The sequence below is a fragment of the Lithobates pipiens genome, unplaced genomic scaffold, assembly GCF_037356315.1.
Source record: "Lithobates pipiens isolate NorthernLeopardFrog02 unplaced genomic scaffold, aLitPip1_a1.2 Scaffold_10, whole genome shotgun sequence".
NCBI classification, from domain to species: domain Eukaryota; kingdom Metazoa; phylum Chordata; class Amphibia; order Anura; family Ranidae; genus Lithobates; species Lithobates pipiens.
Genome location: NW_027507686.1, coordinates 183756793 through 183772346, shown reverse-complemented (window position 1 = coordinate 183772346; position 15554 = coordinate 183756793). Strand labels below are relative to the sequence as shown.

The 15554-nt window shown below is 41.8% G+C and overlaps 1 protein-coding gene across 4 annotated transcripts in view; it reads left to right on the top strand.

The window, feature by feature from the left end:
* The window catches only part of TOLLIP (toll interacting protein), a 108403-nt gene that overhangs the window by 77189 nt on the left and 15660 nt on the right, over positions 1-15554 (top strand). For 3 of the 4 annotated variants that reach the window (XM_077460453.1, XM_077460472.1, XM_077460480.1), the window contains exons 5-6: positions 3250-3340; positions 9339-9359. In XM_077460453.1, the coding sequence (XP_077316579.1) occupies positions 3250-3340; positions 9339-9359 (112 nt within the window). The remainder of the gene's footprint in view (positions 1-3249; positions 3341-9338; positions 9360-15554) is intronic. The other variant, XM_077460463.1, reaches the window with a different exon arrangement.

Genomic DNA, 15554 nt, shown 5'->3' with positions numbered 1-15554 from the left:
TATAATGTTCACATTGATGCTCAGAGCTCCAGAATCTATGCAATGGGTTATCTATTAACACGATATGATCAGTGGCAGTAGTTTTTAAAATAACCACATCGCTAAATACATCCAGGAAATTTAGTCAGGTTTGCAGATGTAACCTTTCCATTTTTGTTTTTCTACTACTATTCTTTGAGAGCTATGCTGTGATATTTTTTCCAGTATAGATTACCTTCTATTTCCACGTAAAGCATTCCAGACACAGCTATGGGTGCAGAGTTATATTGACATCCTTTTAAAGTTATATTCTCTCTAGGCTGGTCACAAATGGCCACTGGAAATGATTGAGGACAATGTTGTAGGAATGATGGGATACCTTCTTTCATATAATACTTGAAAATAAGGCAGCATCATATGCTTTAAGGCATTCCACTGAAGGTATATATTCTGTAGAAACCTTGATTTGAAAACAAAGAATTTCCCCCTTGGGTGTGGGACTTTAAAGGCAACAAGAACACCTAATCTTTAAAGTACACATTTTATTACAAAATGGAACATAACAACAAAAAGTCTGTGCAAAGACGTATGCATATGGTAAGTAGCGAATTAATAAATGTGATGCATATACAGACACTTGGTTGTCTCCAATGTAACCAACGTATTTCTGGCTTTAAACACCTTTCTTTAGGGGTAATAACAGGGAGATGTGTATTCACATAATGGTTCCATCAATAGAAAGCATACAGCATTACAAAGGACATCATATAAAGAATAGTGAAAAACTATATGTTCATAATTTATAACCAACATACCGTTTAGCATATTGTATGATCATGCACATAATAGTAAGAGACCTGGATGGGGCCAATTGCCACAGGGTAAGCAGGACAAGTAAACTGGTGAGCCAACTGAGACATCAAGGACGTGAAAACCTATGAAAGATCATAGGAGTACATACTAAGAAACTTGTCTGTTTTTCGTTGGTCCTTGATCATATTTGTATATGTGTATATATAGCTTAGCTTAAAATCAGGAATACCAACATACCTGGCTCGGTACTTCTAATTAGTAGCTCATATGACTTTAGCCAAGATGAACAGATTTTGAAAGCCTCCTGACAGACTCCCTATACAGAAGGTATTCCCTTATGGGACAAACAGAGGCACATGTTAATTTCAAATAAGGCCACTAAAATCCCCAGGCACAAATCAGGGACCTACAGACAAGAATGGGGAGGCTTTAAAAAATACCTGCCATCCCCAGGCCCCAGTGTGGAATATGTCCTCTCCGTCGCGGCTCTGTTGAATACAGGCCGTGGCCAGGTCTTTATATGGCACCACATGCCTGCGCACGGGCGAGGCAATCGAAGGTCACCGCACATGCAGCTAGAAGGACCAACTGTCTCGAATGCAGGGGGCCGCCCTGTGTGGGGCAGTGCTGTGTGTTCAGGAGACAGTTAGTTGGTCCTTGTAGCTGCATGTGCGGTGACCTTCAATCTGCGTGCTTGCGTTATGGCGCCTCACTGATGGCGCAGGTGTGTGGCGCCATTATATAGACCCTGCTGTGGCCTGTATTCAACAGAGCCACAAAGGAGAGGACATGTTCCACATTAGCTGCAGCTTGGTTTAAGACCAAAGAAGTTTGGAATGACCATAGTTAAATGGTACACTTAAGTGGTTGTAAACCTCCATCAAATATGAACAAGGCATATCCCTCTACCGTGTGTACTTGGCTCAGTTAAGAGCACCAAGTGTCACTTTTGTCTGCTGCTTCATTCGTCTATCAGCATGATTCACTTCTTACAAATTTTCCCATCACCAAGAGAAGAAAGATGACAGGGAGGGGCCTCCAGCTGATTGACAGCCTTGGCTCTGTTCCTGTGTGCTGTGTGCTGTGTGAAGGGGGGTGTGTCCCTTCCCTCCAATCAGCTCTCAGAACTCTCATCACTGAACTCTACAGAGTGTAACTTCAGCTCTCTGCCCCATTTTTTTCTGAACTCTGACGAGCTTTATAATTCAGCAAGTTGAACAGATGTAGAACACAGAGGGCTGCAGATAAACAGGTAGAACTTTGTGTAGGAGGATTTGTTTCATCTCTGTGTATCACCTGCCACCAGTCACTTCACTGGGTATATGTAAGGGTTTATAGCCACTTTAAAGCTCTGCTTTGTGACTTTTACCTAAATCTTACCTTTTATAATGAATCTTATTTATAGGTAAATGAATCTTACAGATTAAAGATATTTGCTTGTTTAGCAGCCGGTGCCATCACTGACGCGTGCACACTGCGCTGTAATATAAGGACACTGTGCAGTCAATCCAGAACTCTGTGCCATGGCCGTAACTCCTGTGTGCATGCACAGGAGTGACGTCATCGTGGCTTGGTCATTGAAATGGCCGGAGCCTGTGGACCTTGAAGGAAGACCACATGAAGATAGAAGCCCTGTTGGCAGTGACAGCACGCCACTAGAGAGCTTTGTTTTTCAGTCTTCCATAATGCACAGTACTAGTATGCAATGCGTATTAAATTGCTGGGCACTAGAATGTTTTTAATTTACTACCACTTTAAAATGTATGTCAAATCAAAACTTTTTTTTTTGTTTATACTGTGGAGGTGATTGCATCTAGCAGGTTTTTATTGCTGTTTCTGTTCCTACAGGGAAGAGTTACCCTTCTATCTGTCTTGGTGATCATTCTCACTGGTACAGAAAGTGATTGAAAATGTTACAGAAACAGGAGGTGAGGGAAAATCTTCCCATACCTCCCAACATTTTGAGATGGGAATGATGGACACTTACTACCAAACATATGTAGGCATAGGACACTCCCCCTGCCACACCCCCTTAATGGAGAATAAACCAAAAAAAAAAGTTAATTAAATCCACAGGGCTTTTTATTAACACTTCTATTCCTTTCTATTGGCTTTTAAAATGTACAGATGCAGCAATTTAGATTTTGGATCAAAGGTTTAGCACTGGGAAACACTTTTTGAAAGATTAAAAAGTGCATTTTATATACAACTCTATAGATCAGACCAAAATTAGGGACATTGCTCCAAATCAGGGACAGTCCCTCCAAATCGGAGATAGTTGGGAGCTATGTCTTCCTGTGAGGGCAACTAAGCCCTTTGCTTACTCTGTAAATCTTACATTGTAAAGAGAAAACTGCAGTACAAGAAGCAAAACTAACTTCTACATCAAACTTATTTTGTGTTCTATTTACGTATCTTATAATGTTTGACCACTTTTTTTTTTCTTTTTTTTTCCAGTCTGTGCCAGCTGGAATGTTGATGCAGTCTCAACCTGTGGTGTTAATGCCTACAGTCTACCAGCAAGGTGTCGGCTATGTGCCCATAGCAGGTGAATATCCAGGATGACCACAATGTATCATAAATTATGCCTGCCATCTTGTATGTGTGCTAGGGAATGTAAGGGAGAATGTTTTTAAAAATGGTAATAAACCTTAAAACAAAAATGTCTTAAATTGCAGCCAAATCTTGTGGTGGTGGCTGCATTTGTTTCCTTTCTTTTAGGCTTTTGGCCTTTATTTTCACCTGGAGATTCACCTAGTAAGGCTGTTATTTTTTAACTTCCTTTTAAGCTGTCCAGAGAAGGTAGCAGTTACAGGGGTGATTAAAAAAAAAAAAATTGTTTTGCTGTAACTGCTTATAAAGTGTTGGCTGGAGTTCAGCTTTAATTTGCCAGTCTAACATTACCCTCCCCTAGACTGACAATTCTGCTGTCTGAAGGTGTTTGCTTTACTACTTCCAGAATACAGACACCTTAAAGTGGATGTAAACCCAATTTGTGAAATTTGAGCTGGGCACATATATCTGCAGTGTTTTTCATCTCTCTTCAAAGCCCTAATTCCCATAGCTTTTTCCTGCTCCGATCTTCTGTTATCAGCCTGATAACTTTTGATAGTTTCTCCGAGACAGGAGCCTGAAATGTGTCGGGGGCTATAAATAGATTAGCAGACTTCTTAACTATTCACAGGCAACCTCTGCATGTGTGGGGAGGGGATGTGTGCTGTGTGTGTCTAGCAATAATCCACTCCTACAGGGGAATGAGGAAGTGAAAAATCTATCAGGACGCGCACTTTCTAAACAGTATATAAAGCTGAAGACAGCAGCTATACATGTAAAATGTATGTAGGAAGATTTGTTTTATCTCTGTATCATTTGAGGTTGTTCATTTCACTCGGTGTATGGAGGGTTTACATCCGCGTTAAAGGAGTTGTAAAGGCCTTCTGTGTGTGGCAACCACCCTAATACCTGAGCCCCCTCTCTGTCTAACGACATCCACAAGTCCCTTGGCCATCCAGGACTCTCCCTACTGATTGGCTGAGACACTGCAGGGGCGCCATTGGCTCCCGCTGCAGTCAGTCAGTCGATCAGGACAGCAAGGGGCAGGGCCGAATGGCAGCTCCATGTCCGAATGGACAGCGAGGGGCAGGGCTGAACGGCAGCTCCGTGTCCCGAATGGACAGCGAGGGGCAGGGCCGAATGGCAGCTCCGTGTCCTGAATGGACAGCGAGGGGCAGGGCCGAATGGCAGCTCCGTGTCCTGAATGGACAGCGAGGGGCAGGGCCGAACGGCAGCTCCGTGTCCTGAATGGACAGCGAGGGGCAGGGCCGAACGGCAGCTCCGTGTCCTGAATGGACAGCGAGGGGCAGGGCCGAACGGCAGCTCCGTGTCCTGAATGGACAGCGAGGGGCAGGGCCGAACGGCAGCTCCGTGTCCTGAATGGACAGCGAGGGGCAGGGCCGAACGGCAGCTCCGTGTCCTGAATGGACAGCGAGGGGCAGGGCCGAACGGCAGCTCCGTGTCCTGAATGGACAGCGAGGGGCAGGGCCGAACGGCAGCTCCGTGTCCTGAATGGACAGCGAGGGGCAGGGCCGAACGGCAGCTCCGTGTCCTGAATGGACAGCGAGGGGCAGGGCCGAACGGCAGCTCCGTGTCCTGAATGGACAGCGAGGGGCAGGGCCGAACGGCAGCTCCGTGTCCTGAATGGACAGCGAGGGGCAGGGCCGAACGGCAGCTCCGTGTCCTGAATGGACAGCGAGGGGCAGGGCCGAACGGCAGCTCCGTGTCCCGAATGGACAGCGAGGGGCAGGGCCGAATGGCAGCTCCGTGTCCCGAATGGACACTGAGCTACAGCTCTGCTTGGGTGCCCCTCTAGCAAGCTGCTTGCTGTGGGAGCGCTCGTCAGGAGGGAGGGACCAGGAGCAACAAAGGGATCCATGAAAAGGAGGATCCGGGCTGCTCTGTACAAAACCATTAGGCCTCTTTCACACTACCGATCCGTTCAGGTCCGCCTGTCAGTTTTTCAGGCGGACCTGAACGGATGCTCCATAGAGTTCTATGGCGTGTCGGATGTCAGCGGTGACATGTCCACTGACATCCGATCCAAAAAAGTGTGACGGATGGAAAAGTAGGTTTTTCCTCCGTCATCAGATCGGATGAAGACAGACACTGCCGTCCGTCATCGGATCGGATGAAGACAGACACTGCGGTCCGTCATCATACGATCTCTCATAGAGGAGAGTAGCGCTCTGACAGGTCCATCCCTGCGCAGTGTGCAGAGACCGACCTGTCCACTGCCTGCTCAGCGGGGATCGACAGATCGGTCCCCGCTGAGCAAGTGGATATCCACGGGGCAGATCATCACTGATCCGCCCCGTGTGAAAGGACCCTTACACAGAGCAGGTAAGTATAACCTGTTTTTGTTTTTTTAATTAAAAAAAAAAAGACTTTACAATTGCTTTAAAACAGGAGGTGTGTTACTGGCTGGATCACCAGGTGAAATAAAGGGAAAAAAGCCCAATAAAAGAAAAGGAATGCAGCCACCACATCTAAGGCTCAGTAAGCTGAAATATAGAACATATTTTTGTTTTTGAGTTTAATATCACTTTTTAAGTTGCCAAGTACCTGGCTGTCCAGTATTTATGAATACAAAGTATGTGTTATAAATTCTCTGGGCTTGAAAAGTGTACAGTGAGAATTTATATCCCTTGTAAATGTGCCTAAAAACAAATAGAGGTCAGTAGTGGAGGTGAATGTAGCACAAAGTGCAATTGTCATCTGTCCCTGTCTTTGCTCTGTCTGCCAATTTAAAGTAGCATGTTGATCACTTTAGGGCCAGTTGTGCTGCAGATCCCCCTCTGTCTACATGAAGTGTCAAATCCATAAAAGCACAAGGAAAATCTGTTCAGTTAGCTGCAGTATAAAGAAACCCAGAGGTGCAGGATTTCATACCAGCAGACTGGGGGCATGTACAAGCATATTATTTGCACATCCATTTCAGAAAGCAAGCAAATTGCTTTGTGTTCAGCATTATTGGTAAGATAACCTAAAGATAGCTTGTCACCTGAAAAAGAGCACTTGGCCAAGTACCAACTCACTAATTGGATAAAATAAAGTTTTTTACCAGCTCTGTCCGTGTCGGGATTAATATTGCAGCGTAGTAATAAATTGACTGTAGTCACTGCCATGTTGAGTAATTCTCTGCAGCATAAAAGGTGCCAAAACTGCAGATTTTCCACTGGGACAGCATGAAATTAAAAAGTAAAAGCAATTTCTGCATTGTATCATTCTGTTGAAGTTTCTGCTGCATACATCTGTAAATATATGTGGAAGCCTATGATTTATAGAAGCACTGGCACTGGCATATGTAGGAGAATTGACTACATTTTACATTCACTCTCTTTTACAGGCTGGTAAATCTGAGCTGTCCTATGAAATCTACTTAGTGCAATGGAGAAAATAGCCCTCCCACTTAGTACCTTTATTGCTGATTATAAATGTTGAGATTTTTTTTGTTTTTTTTGTTGTTTTTTGCACTCCACACATCAGGCACCACCACTGGGAATAGTCACCTGTATTTACCCAAACTTTGCATGCAAGATATAAAATGTTACTCTTGAATGTTGAATTAACATTGAAGAATAGTCTCATAAATGCCGGAATATTCTGCATCCTAAAAAGTTAAACTATTTGCAATCTCATGGGAAAAATAAGGGTATACCTTTTGCAGGCAGCATCCCTGCTCCTGATGCAAACCATCCTGCAAAAGCAGAACTAGAACCAGCTGGCCTGGACAACTATTTGTCCAAGGGACTATATTGGGGTCCCAATCTACTTGTCCTAATAAAATAACCAAAACCATTTTTAAAATTGGGTTTTAACATTGCGCTATTTATCTCCTACTTGGCTCCCTCCCTGTCTCCAGCACCACACCCAGGGACTAGCAGGAAGGGGAGAGACCATGCAGAGAATGATGAGCGCCAGTTTGGTGCTCATCAGGAAAGGAAAGTGTCGAGCTCTCTTAATGCTCATCAGAAACTCATCAGCTGACAGAGTAAGTGTGACAGCCCCAATGAGGAAAAAAAAAAAAAAAAACCTTTATTCCTTCAGGTTACCCTCACACACACAAGCACTTGGGTGCTCAGTACAAGCGCATGCTGAGCAGCCATATCATCAAGCTCTGGTGTCTGCTCTACTTCTGGTATACACTGATGCAATTCAAATGCGGTCCAAAAGGAATAGATTTGCATTACATCTGAAAATGCATTGTTTTCAATGAAGATTAGTTCCGATCTATGCAGTGCGATTTTGATCTGATGCGTTATTAGCATTCTCAGATATCCGTTCATGTGACACATAGACAGATTTTTCACAGAAGTGGCTGTTAGGCAGATTTGCATAGAGGAGGCTGGATATGGCATTTTTAGCATATGAAGGAAGATTGAAGATGGCAGCTGTACTAAATTTACATTAACCAAAAAGGTATTCACAATCGCATCCCTGAATTGTATCAGAATCGCACTGACTACTGGACATAAAAATTGCACCGCATAAAGTAAACCCTGCTGCTTGCCCGCATCAAGGCTAAATGTAAGAAAAAAAACACATGTCCCCGGGGTCGGACGATCTGATTTGCACATACCTGAGCTCTATTCTTCACACCCTTTGCCTTGCTCATAGTTTCCATCTCCCTATACGCCAACTTTACACTTGGGCTTGAGATGCTTTAGACTATGAGCCAGCATGCCACAGATTCTGCCTCTGCCATCTCTACCACACACACAAATCATGTATGAATCTGTCACTGGTGACAATTGTCCAATGAGTTAGGTAAAGTCCACTCACCTGCTCCTCCATTGTCACTCCCTTGCAGTCTGGAAAGTTGTAGAATCATCTAGGTTGCCAGGCAGTGAGAAGACCAACACATTGCTGTTTTTGAGTAAAAAAATCACACATTTTTTTTTTTTTACTCATTTACATTGTTTGTGCTGTGTTGCACATATTAATTACTCCTTTCTGTATTTATTTGATGTTTTAGCGCAGTTTTTATAGTTATTTTTATTTACCTTGCTGTTTTTGCCAGCAAAAAAGTGAACAGAAATCCCAAATTTTATGGTTTGCATCAGGAAAAGTAGGCAGGGGAGGACCTGTTCATTGAGGCCACCTAAAGAATTTCCCCTCACTTTGAAGAGATTTCATTTCACGTCCTGTTTCTGGGAAGTAAAGGGAACTTTTAATTGAACACAGATTTTAACTATTTCCTACTCCATCCAAAATTAAAAAGATACCCGTTTAGAAATAAAATAGTAAATTTAAAATGTAACATAATGTGCACATATAGAGTAGACTTTTTAAAGTAAACTAATCATGAGAGAAATATAGGGCTTCCATAATTTTAAAATGCTGGTTCTTTGTTCTTCTCTTAACTACAGTACCTTTTTGGGTGACAGACCTGTAATTCTTGCAGCTAAGTCAGTGTTCCATTTCCTTATCTCTATAGCCAAAGTATAGCAATGACGACCTGCATATCTTTCATCATAGGTATCCTTTAATTTAGGATGATTGTGTACCTAAACTGCTGAAATATATTTCCATTTGAGACTACATATCTTGCCCAGTACTGTAGGCAAGCTCTGGCAAGGCTAAAATGAAATAAAATTCCAAAAAACAAAAACACAGTATAGACATCTGTAACATGTATACACTGGCTACATATGTACCTGCAGTGTTTAAACATGGGTTCTGTGTCCCAAATTTCCTTCCACCCACACCACTTTCATTTACATAAATCCAGTTGGTTTCAAACCAAGATTTGTTCTCCGAATTGAATGAAAGCGGTGTTTCATTTAAATCCCCAGGTACATATGAACCTTGAGTGCTTGTCCATAACTGATTTTTCAATTTTAGACGGTTATTTTTTCTTTTGTACATACATCAGTTTTCATTTTAAATGTAGGGTCTGGTTCATCTGCTGTTTTGTGTACCTAGAGAATTAACATTGTCCTCACTTTTTGTTCTGCTCATATTCTTTTCTGTATACACACCCCACCCAGGACTTGATTACTGGTCTCTGGGTAAGTTTCTGTACCTCGCTGCATGATACTTGGTATATGTTTGTCTTCACTTGTTGAATACTAGAGCACTCCCAGTTTGTTTGGTGTAAAGTCCAAGAGTCGTGTATATGTACTGCTGAATGTTTTAATTATGAGATAATGTCTCATTGCTGCCATCAAATAAGTTCTCAGCCTGAATGTGAAAGTTAACAATTTACTAAGAATATTGATTGAAAAATGAAAGATGATCTGACACTTTTCAGCTCTGTCCAGCTAAAAGGTTCATGTTGCAGCGATCCTCTGTGTAAATTAACATTACCCTCGGCCTGAGAATTGGGCCTCGTGCACACTGTACATTTTTACAGACGCTTCTAGGGGCGTCCTGCTTCCAAAACACCCCTCCATGTTCAATGCCTCATATAAAGTCCCTGCCCCCCTCTTTCTTCTTTATTAGCCCCATCCATGTTAGTCTATGTGTCCATGCACACATAGGCTTTTAGCAGAGCTTAGTGGCAGTAGCTTTTACAGGCAGGGAAAAAAAAAAACACTGTCAGTGTGTAAAGGAGCAGCAGCATTTGGGCAGAAAAAACGCTTGATGCTACTAAAAGCTGCTAAACGTGCCCACATGCTTGAGCATTAATTCAGAATGAATTATTTATTCTGGCTAATTGAATTAACACTCAAGAGCTTGACACCTGTAAAAGATCCTAAAAGTTAGACACTTTTACAAGTGTCGGGCATTTTTGTTTTTTCTTCAAAATATCTGCTGGCTTCAAGGAGGGTTAAAAAACACATCCTGTGTGCTTTGAGGCCTTAGCTAAGCAGTACATTAGGTAAGTAAAGACAATGACCTAATGATTCTGCCAGAAATCTTGTGAGCTCCTAACTTCCTGCTGGTCAACACTGCCTTTGCTGCATTGAAAGTCAAAGAATGTTTTTAGTCCTAACTGAAGTTATCTGTGGGACTTCAGAACTCCTCAGAACTTATGCCTGTCCCTCTCCACATACATATATTTCTTTCCCAGAAAAACTGTGTAGCTGCCTTGACCTGTAGGATAAGGGCTATTGAGAAGTGTAGTTCTGAGGTAGCAGGTCTATCAATAGAAACTCTTCTAGGGCACCTGTAATCTTCCCAGCAGCTGCCTGAAGAATTTTGCAGGCCTAGGAATGCCACAACAGGAAGTAATAAAAGCGGCTTCACACTGTGATGTGGTTTCAGATCGATCATTGGTGGGGATTATAGATATCAATGGCAGCCGGGCCTGACAGCTGGAGGCAGTGAATAGTGTCAGCTTGTAAGGACTCTTTCACACGGGTGGTCCACCCTATGGACTCCACTTTGCTTAGCGGGGGATCGATCTGAGAATTCCCAGATGAGTAGGTGGATGTCAGGTCCATCTCAGCTCACTGCGCAGTGACTGACCTGTCAGTCCCACTCTCCTCTATGGCAAGATCGGATTAAAACAGACCGCCTGTTTGTTTTTCATCCGATGCTCCAAACGGATGGAAAATAGGCTCTCTCTCCATCTCGATTTAATGGACAGGATCGGATATTGGCGGACATGTCACCGCTGATATCCACCGCTCCATAGAGGTGAATGGAGTGTCCAGTCAGGTCCACCTGAAAAACTGACAGGCGGGCCTCATCGGAAAGCCTGTGTGAAAGGGGCCTTACTATCAAAGGGGAAACTAAGATTAACATTGCGTCTGTGTAAGGGTATCACACATGGAAATATTACTCTACAGATTGCAGACAGGAAGGGGTTAGGCATATCAGACTAATATGTCAGACTTGGTGATCTGACAAACAAATTATAAAAGGGATATCTTAATCACTTTAGTAGTACAAGTGGCTATCCCAAACATCATTATACTAGATCTAGGAGTGCAATCGTCCGTAATGAACATATGCAAAACACAAAGACTATGGGGACTTGTGGACTTTGTAGGCACTAATACAACGCAAATATCTTATATTAAAATGGTTTATTATCAAAAAGCCAATACAGCAACAAACATGATTAAAAGACCAAAAAAGAGTAGTGTGTTCATTCAAACGGGACCTTAATCAGCACAAATAGTATAATACTGTGACTCATACACTGTTTGATATAATGAATTAATCAACACAGAACTATTCAGGGTTAAAGTGTAGATATACATTCACATTGACAGTATGCTGATATAGGGTCCCGAGTTCATGCCCGACATGTTTCGGGTCCCATACGAACGCTTCTTCTGGGGGCACAATAGAATTCTTAAAAAGAGAAACAGACAAGTTCTAATATAGTCATATACAGTACATCAATTATTTAAAATCAAAAAAATGCTCATGTACAATAAACAGGTAATCATTAAACATACAAATAAAATGTGTGTCAAAGGGGCGGTGGGGGCGTGCGGCAACATAGATAATCCTATATGGGCACTGTGGGGGCATACACAATATAGTGACTAGATGGATAGTTACGGTAAAAAATGGAAGTGATCTTCAATTACAATAACCTACAAAAGCGTTACCCCTTTAGACGTGGTGCTAAGCTGCAGGTGATGTAGCCTCTGACTCGCACTTGAATTTGCGTAATTTGCACAATTCAAAAGATATATATATATATATATATATATATATATATATATATATATATATATATATATATATATATATATATATATATATATATATAGTGTGTATGCCTGTCACATCTCAATCCAGGAGGGGGATACAGAAGATATGTCCATAAGTGCATCCAATAAAAAGGAGAAGCCAGATAGGGCTAAATATCTAAAAGATATAAACATATAAATAGAGAATTACCAATGGAGCACCAGGGAACAGGACTGAGAGTTAACAAGCACAATATAGATCAAAGAAGTTAGTCTGGATCAGAGGATTACCTATATTGCAGCCACAGCACATGTGTAGACACCGTCCAGGGGGAAGGTATGATTGGAGTACGCCTCAAAGGAGACACTTGTACGGCGTCTCCATAAATGTGTATGCCCCACACCCCTTCGTCCAATGGGTGAACCATCTGTGATGGCGTCGTGTGGGTCGGCCGTAATAAAGGATCTGGGTGTGCACTTGTAGCATGTAATAGGGTGTTAACTGTCAATGTGAATGTATATCTACACTTTAACCCTGAATAGTTCTGTGTTGATTAATTCATTATATCAAACAGTGTATGAGTCACAGTATTATACTATTTGTGCTGATTAAGGTCCCATTTGAATGAACACACTACTCTTTTAATCATGTTTGTTGCTGTATTGGCTTTTTGATAATAAACCATTTTAATATAAGATATTTGCGTTGTATTAGTGCCTACAAAGTCCACAAGTCCCCATAGGCTTTGTGTTTTGCAAGACTTGGTGCTCTGTCAGTCACATATAGCCTTGCTTCTCTGTGTTCACCTCCATGGAGTTTGCCATGCCCTGCAGAGAGTACATGGCATCTTCACTACATTTTGTTGCCTGGCTTGTGGTAGATAAACTGCCCCTCCAATGAAGTGTTCAGGAGATAGTCATGTTATATTTTATCTCTGAAAGATGTCTAAGGCCGCGTACACACGCGCGGACTGTTCGCCCAACTTTGTCCGTCCAACAGTTTCGGCAAACAGTCCGCTCAAACTTAGCATGGACGGACATGCCCACACACGACGAACGAACAGTTTGCTGAAACCGTGCGCGATGACGTGAACGGCACGTACGACGGGACGAAAAATACGACGTCCTATACACTGCATTATAGCTTTCGGCGTGAAAATCCTTTCTGAGCATGCGCGCAACTTTGTTTGACGAACAAGCCTACACACGGGCGGACTGTTCGCTCAAACAAGGTTTCAGCGGACAGTTTTTCGGAATTTCCGAAAAACCTTGTCCGTCCAACTGTCCGCTGAAACTGTCCGCTGAAAGCCCACACACAAGCGGACTGTCCGCCCAAACACTGTTCAGCGGACAAAGTTGGGCGAACAGTCCGCCCGTGTGTACGCGGCCTTAATCCCATTGATTTGAAGATCGTCGGATCTTTTATAAGGCAGACCTCTGCCAATATCATTTTGGGTGACGTTAAGATGAACCAGCTAATCAACAACGCAAGCATCTTTTAGAAATCAGTTGCAGTAAATGGACAGTTCAGTCAATAAACATTTTTTTTTCCAGCAAAACAGACCAAATCAATTTTTCTTTGTGGCACAGTAATTTGTGAGCTAAAGATGACTTGATGCAATCCAATATAATTTACCATTTGTTACATGTACGACTACAATGTGAAGAATTGTGCTAATCATAAATTTGACATCTTGGGCACCTTTCACACATGCCTTCAGTTTGTTTCATCAGTTCAGTCACTTTTTCTCTGGCCCCTCGCTGTATGTACTGCTCTTCTGACTTTCTCTGCCAAAATGGGGAAATAAAATGTTTTTTGCCTTCAGTTCTACTTTAAGTTGCGTATAGCAGCTAAAGCATCATGAGTGGAAAATCAACATAGCACCTGCTCAGTGCCCAGATCTTCAAAGTAGGACTGCAAGCCTATGGATACCTAGCAATCTATAGGACAATGTTTCCAATACACTCAATGGTGTCCGACTAGACTGTAAACCAATGATTGTCCAGTTAATATTCTACCTTCCACTTAAATCAGAATATATTTTATATTCTTATAGTTGAGCCCCCCGTTCTTTACCTCCACCTGCCAGTTATCTGTCAGACTGCCATCCACCCAAGTACTCTTTAATGTTCATCCTTAGACCCAGCAGCGCTATTTAATTCTTAACCTGTAGTAGTAACAAACTGAACACCCTGAGTTATGTAGCTCTCCACTGGCCAAAAGTTGCGGCCACTTGAGTGTTAAGTGAATAAGTTTACTTCTTTTTAAATTTTGTTTTTCAACGTGAGAAAGCAGTTAAGTACACACGATCCGAAAATCCGTCTTTATTTTATTTTTTTTATTTATTTTTTTGCATGCTAGTTGCATATCGAAGGTGAAGAGTTTACTAAAGTTGCAAAACTTCTGAGACGACAGATTAAAGGTTCTGAAGTGTTGTGTATTTCTATTTATAGTGTATTTCGGACAACAACTCTATTGATTAAACTTAAATCGTACGATCTAGTATCGTACGAGAATAATTTTTGTGCTTCTCCAATCGGATAATATAGGATGAACTGTAGTGATCGGCGCTCGAAAGCCCTGTACGAACGATCTGTTTAACGTACGATCGATTCAAAAGCAGTATTTTTCGTACAATTTTCTGATCGTGTGTATGGGCCTTAAGACTGCAAATGCAAGACTGATTTTAACACCCCCCCCGACTATATAGTAGTGACAGCTGTTGATGCATAAGCTCAAAGTAGATCTTCAGGCAGATAAATACATTGCTGAAGTGCATCTTTGTGAGATTTTTCCTTACAACAAATTTTATGTTCCTGTTCAGCAAGTTTTGTGATTCATACAGTTTCAGTACATTTCCCAGTCAAGCATATGAAAGCCTTTTATCTGGATCAGCTTTGCATCTGTGTGTGTTTGTTGGACAATAAAGCACATTTGCTGATTCATTGTCCAGTGAATCCTCAGGTACACAGGCAGCTGTGGCACTAAATGTGACATCCTGGCTGGGATAGTGTGGCAAATGTGGGAATTACAAATTTACCACATCAGAATAAAAATAAAAAATAAAAATTCATTTTTGGCAGATGAATTTAAACTGTGTATTTGACTTACCCTGTAAGGTTGGTATAGCCTTAGCTTATACATTTTACCTGTCACTGCTGATGTATCTAGTCCAATCCTTCAGCCACAGTGAAAATTGCATCTGCCATTCTTTGCTGTGGCTGGTTCACAGCTTAGCTATGTGTGGTTTCTGCTATTGCTGTCATAGACATGATTGATTTTTTTTTTTTTTTTTTTTTTGACCTACTTATTATCTACTTTTTTCGATCAGATAGCTCTACAGGTAAGGCATCTTTCTTTGAAATGCATACATATACAATTAAAACCACATGTTTGCTTCATGGACATTTTAGTTCATCATATGGGTGTTTTCTTATAATCATTCTAAACCTAGATATTCTTGATTAGAAACCACTTTGGTTAATAAAAGGTCAACATTATTGGTAAAATGCACAACCCTACAACATGTAGGAATTTGCATGTTTTATTTTTATTTACAATGGAAAAATTTGTCTAATTCAGTGTTTATCCATACTTCGGTCTCACTTCAC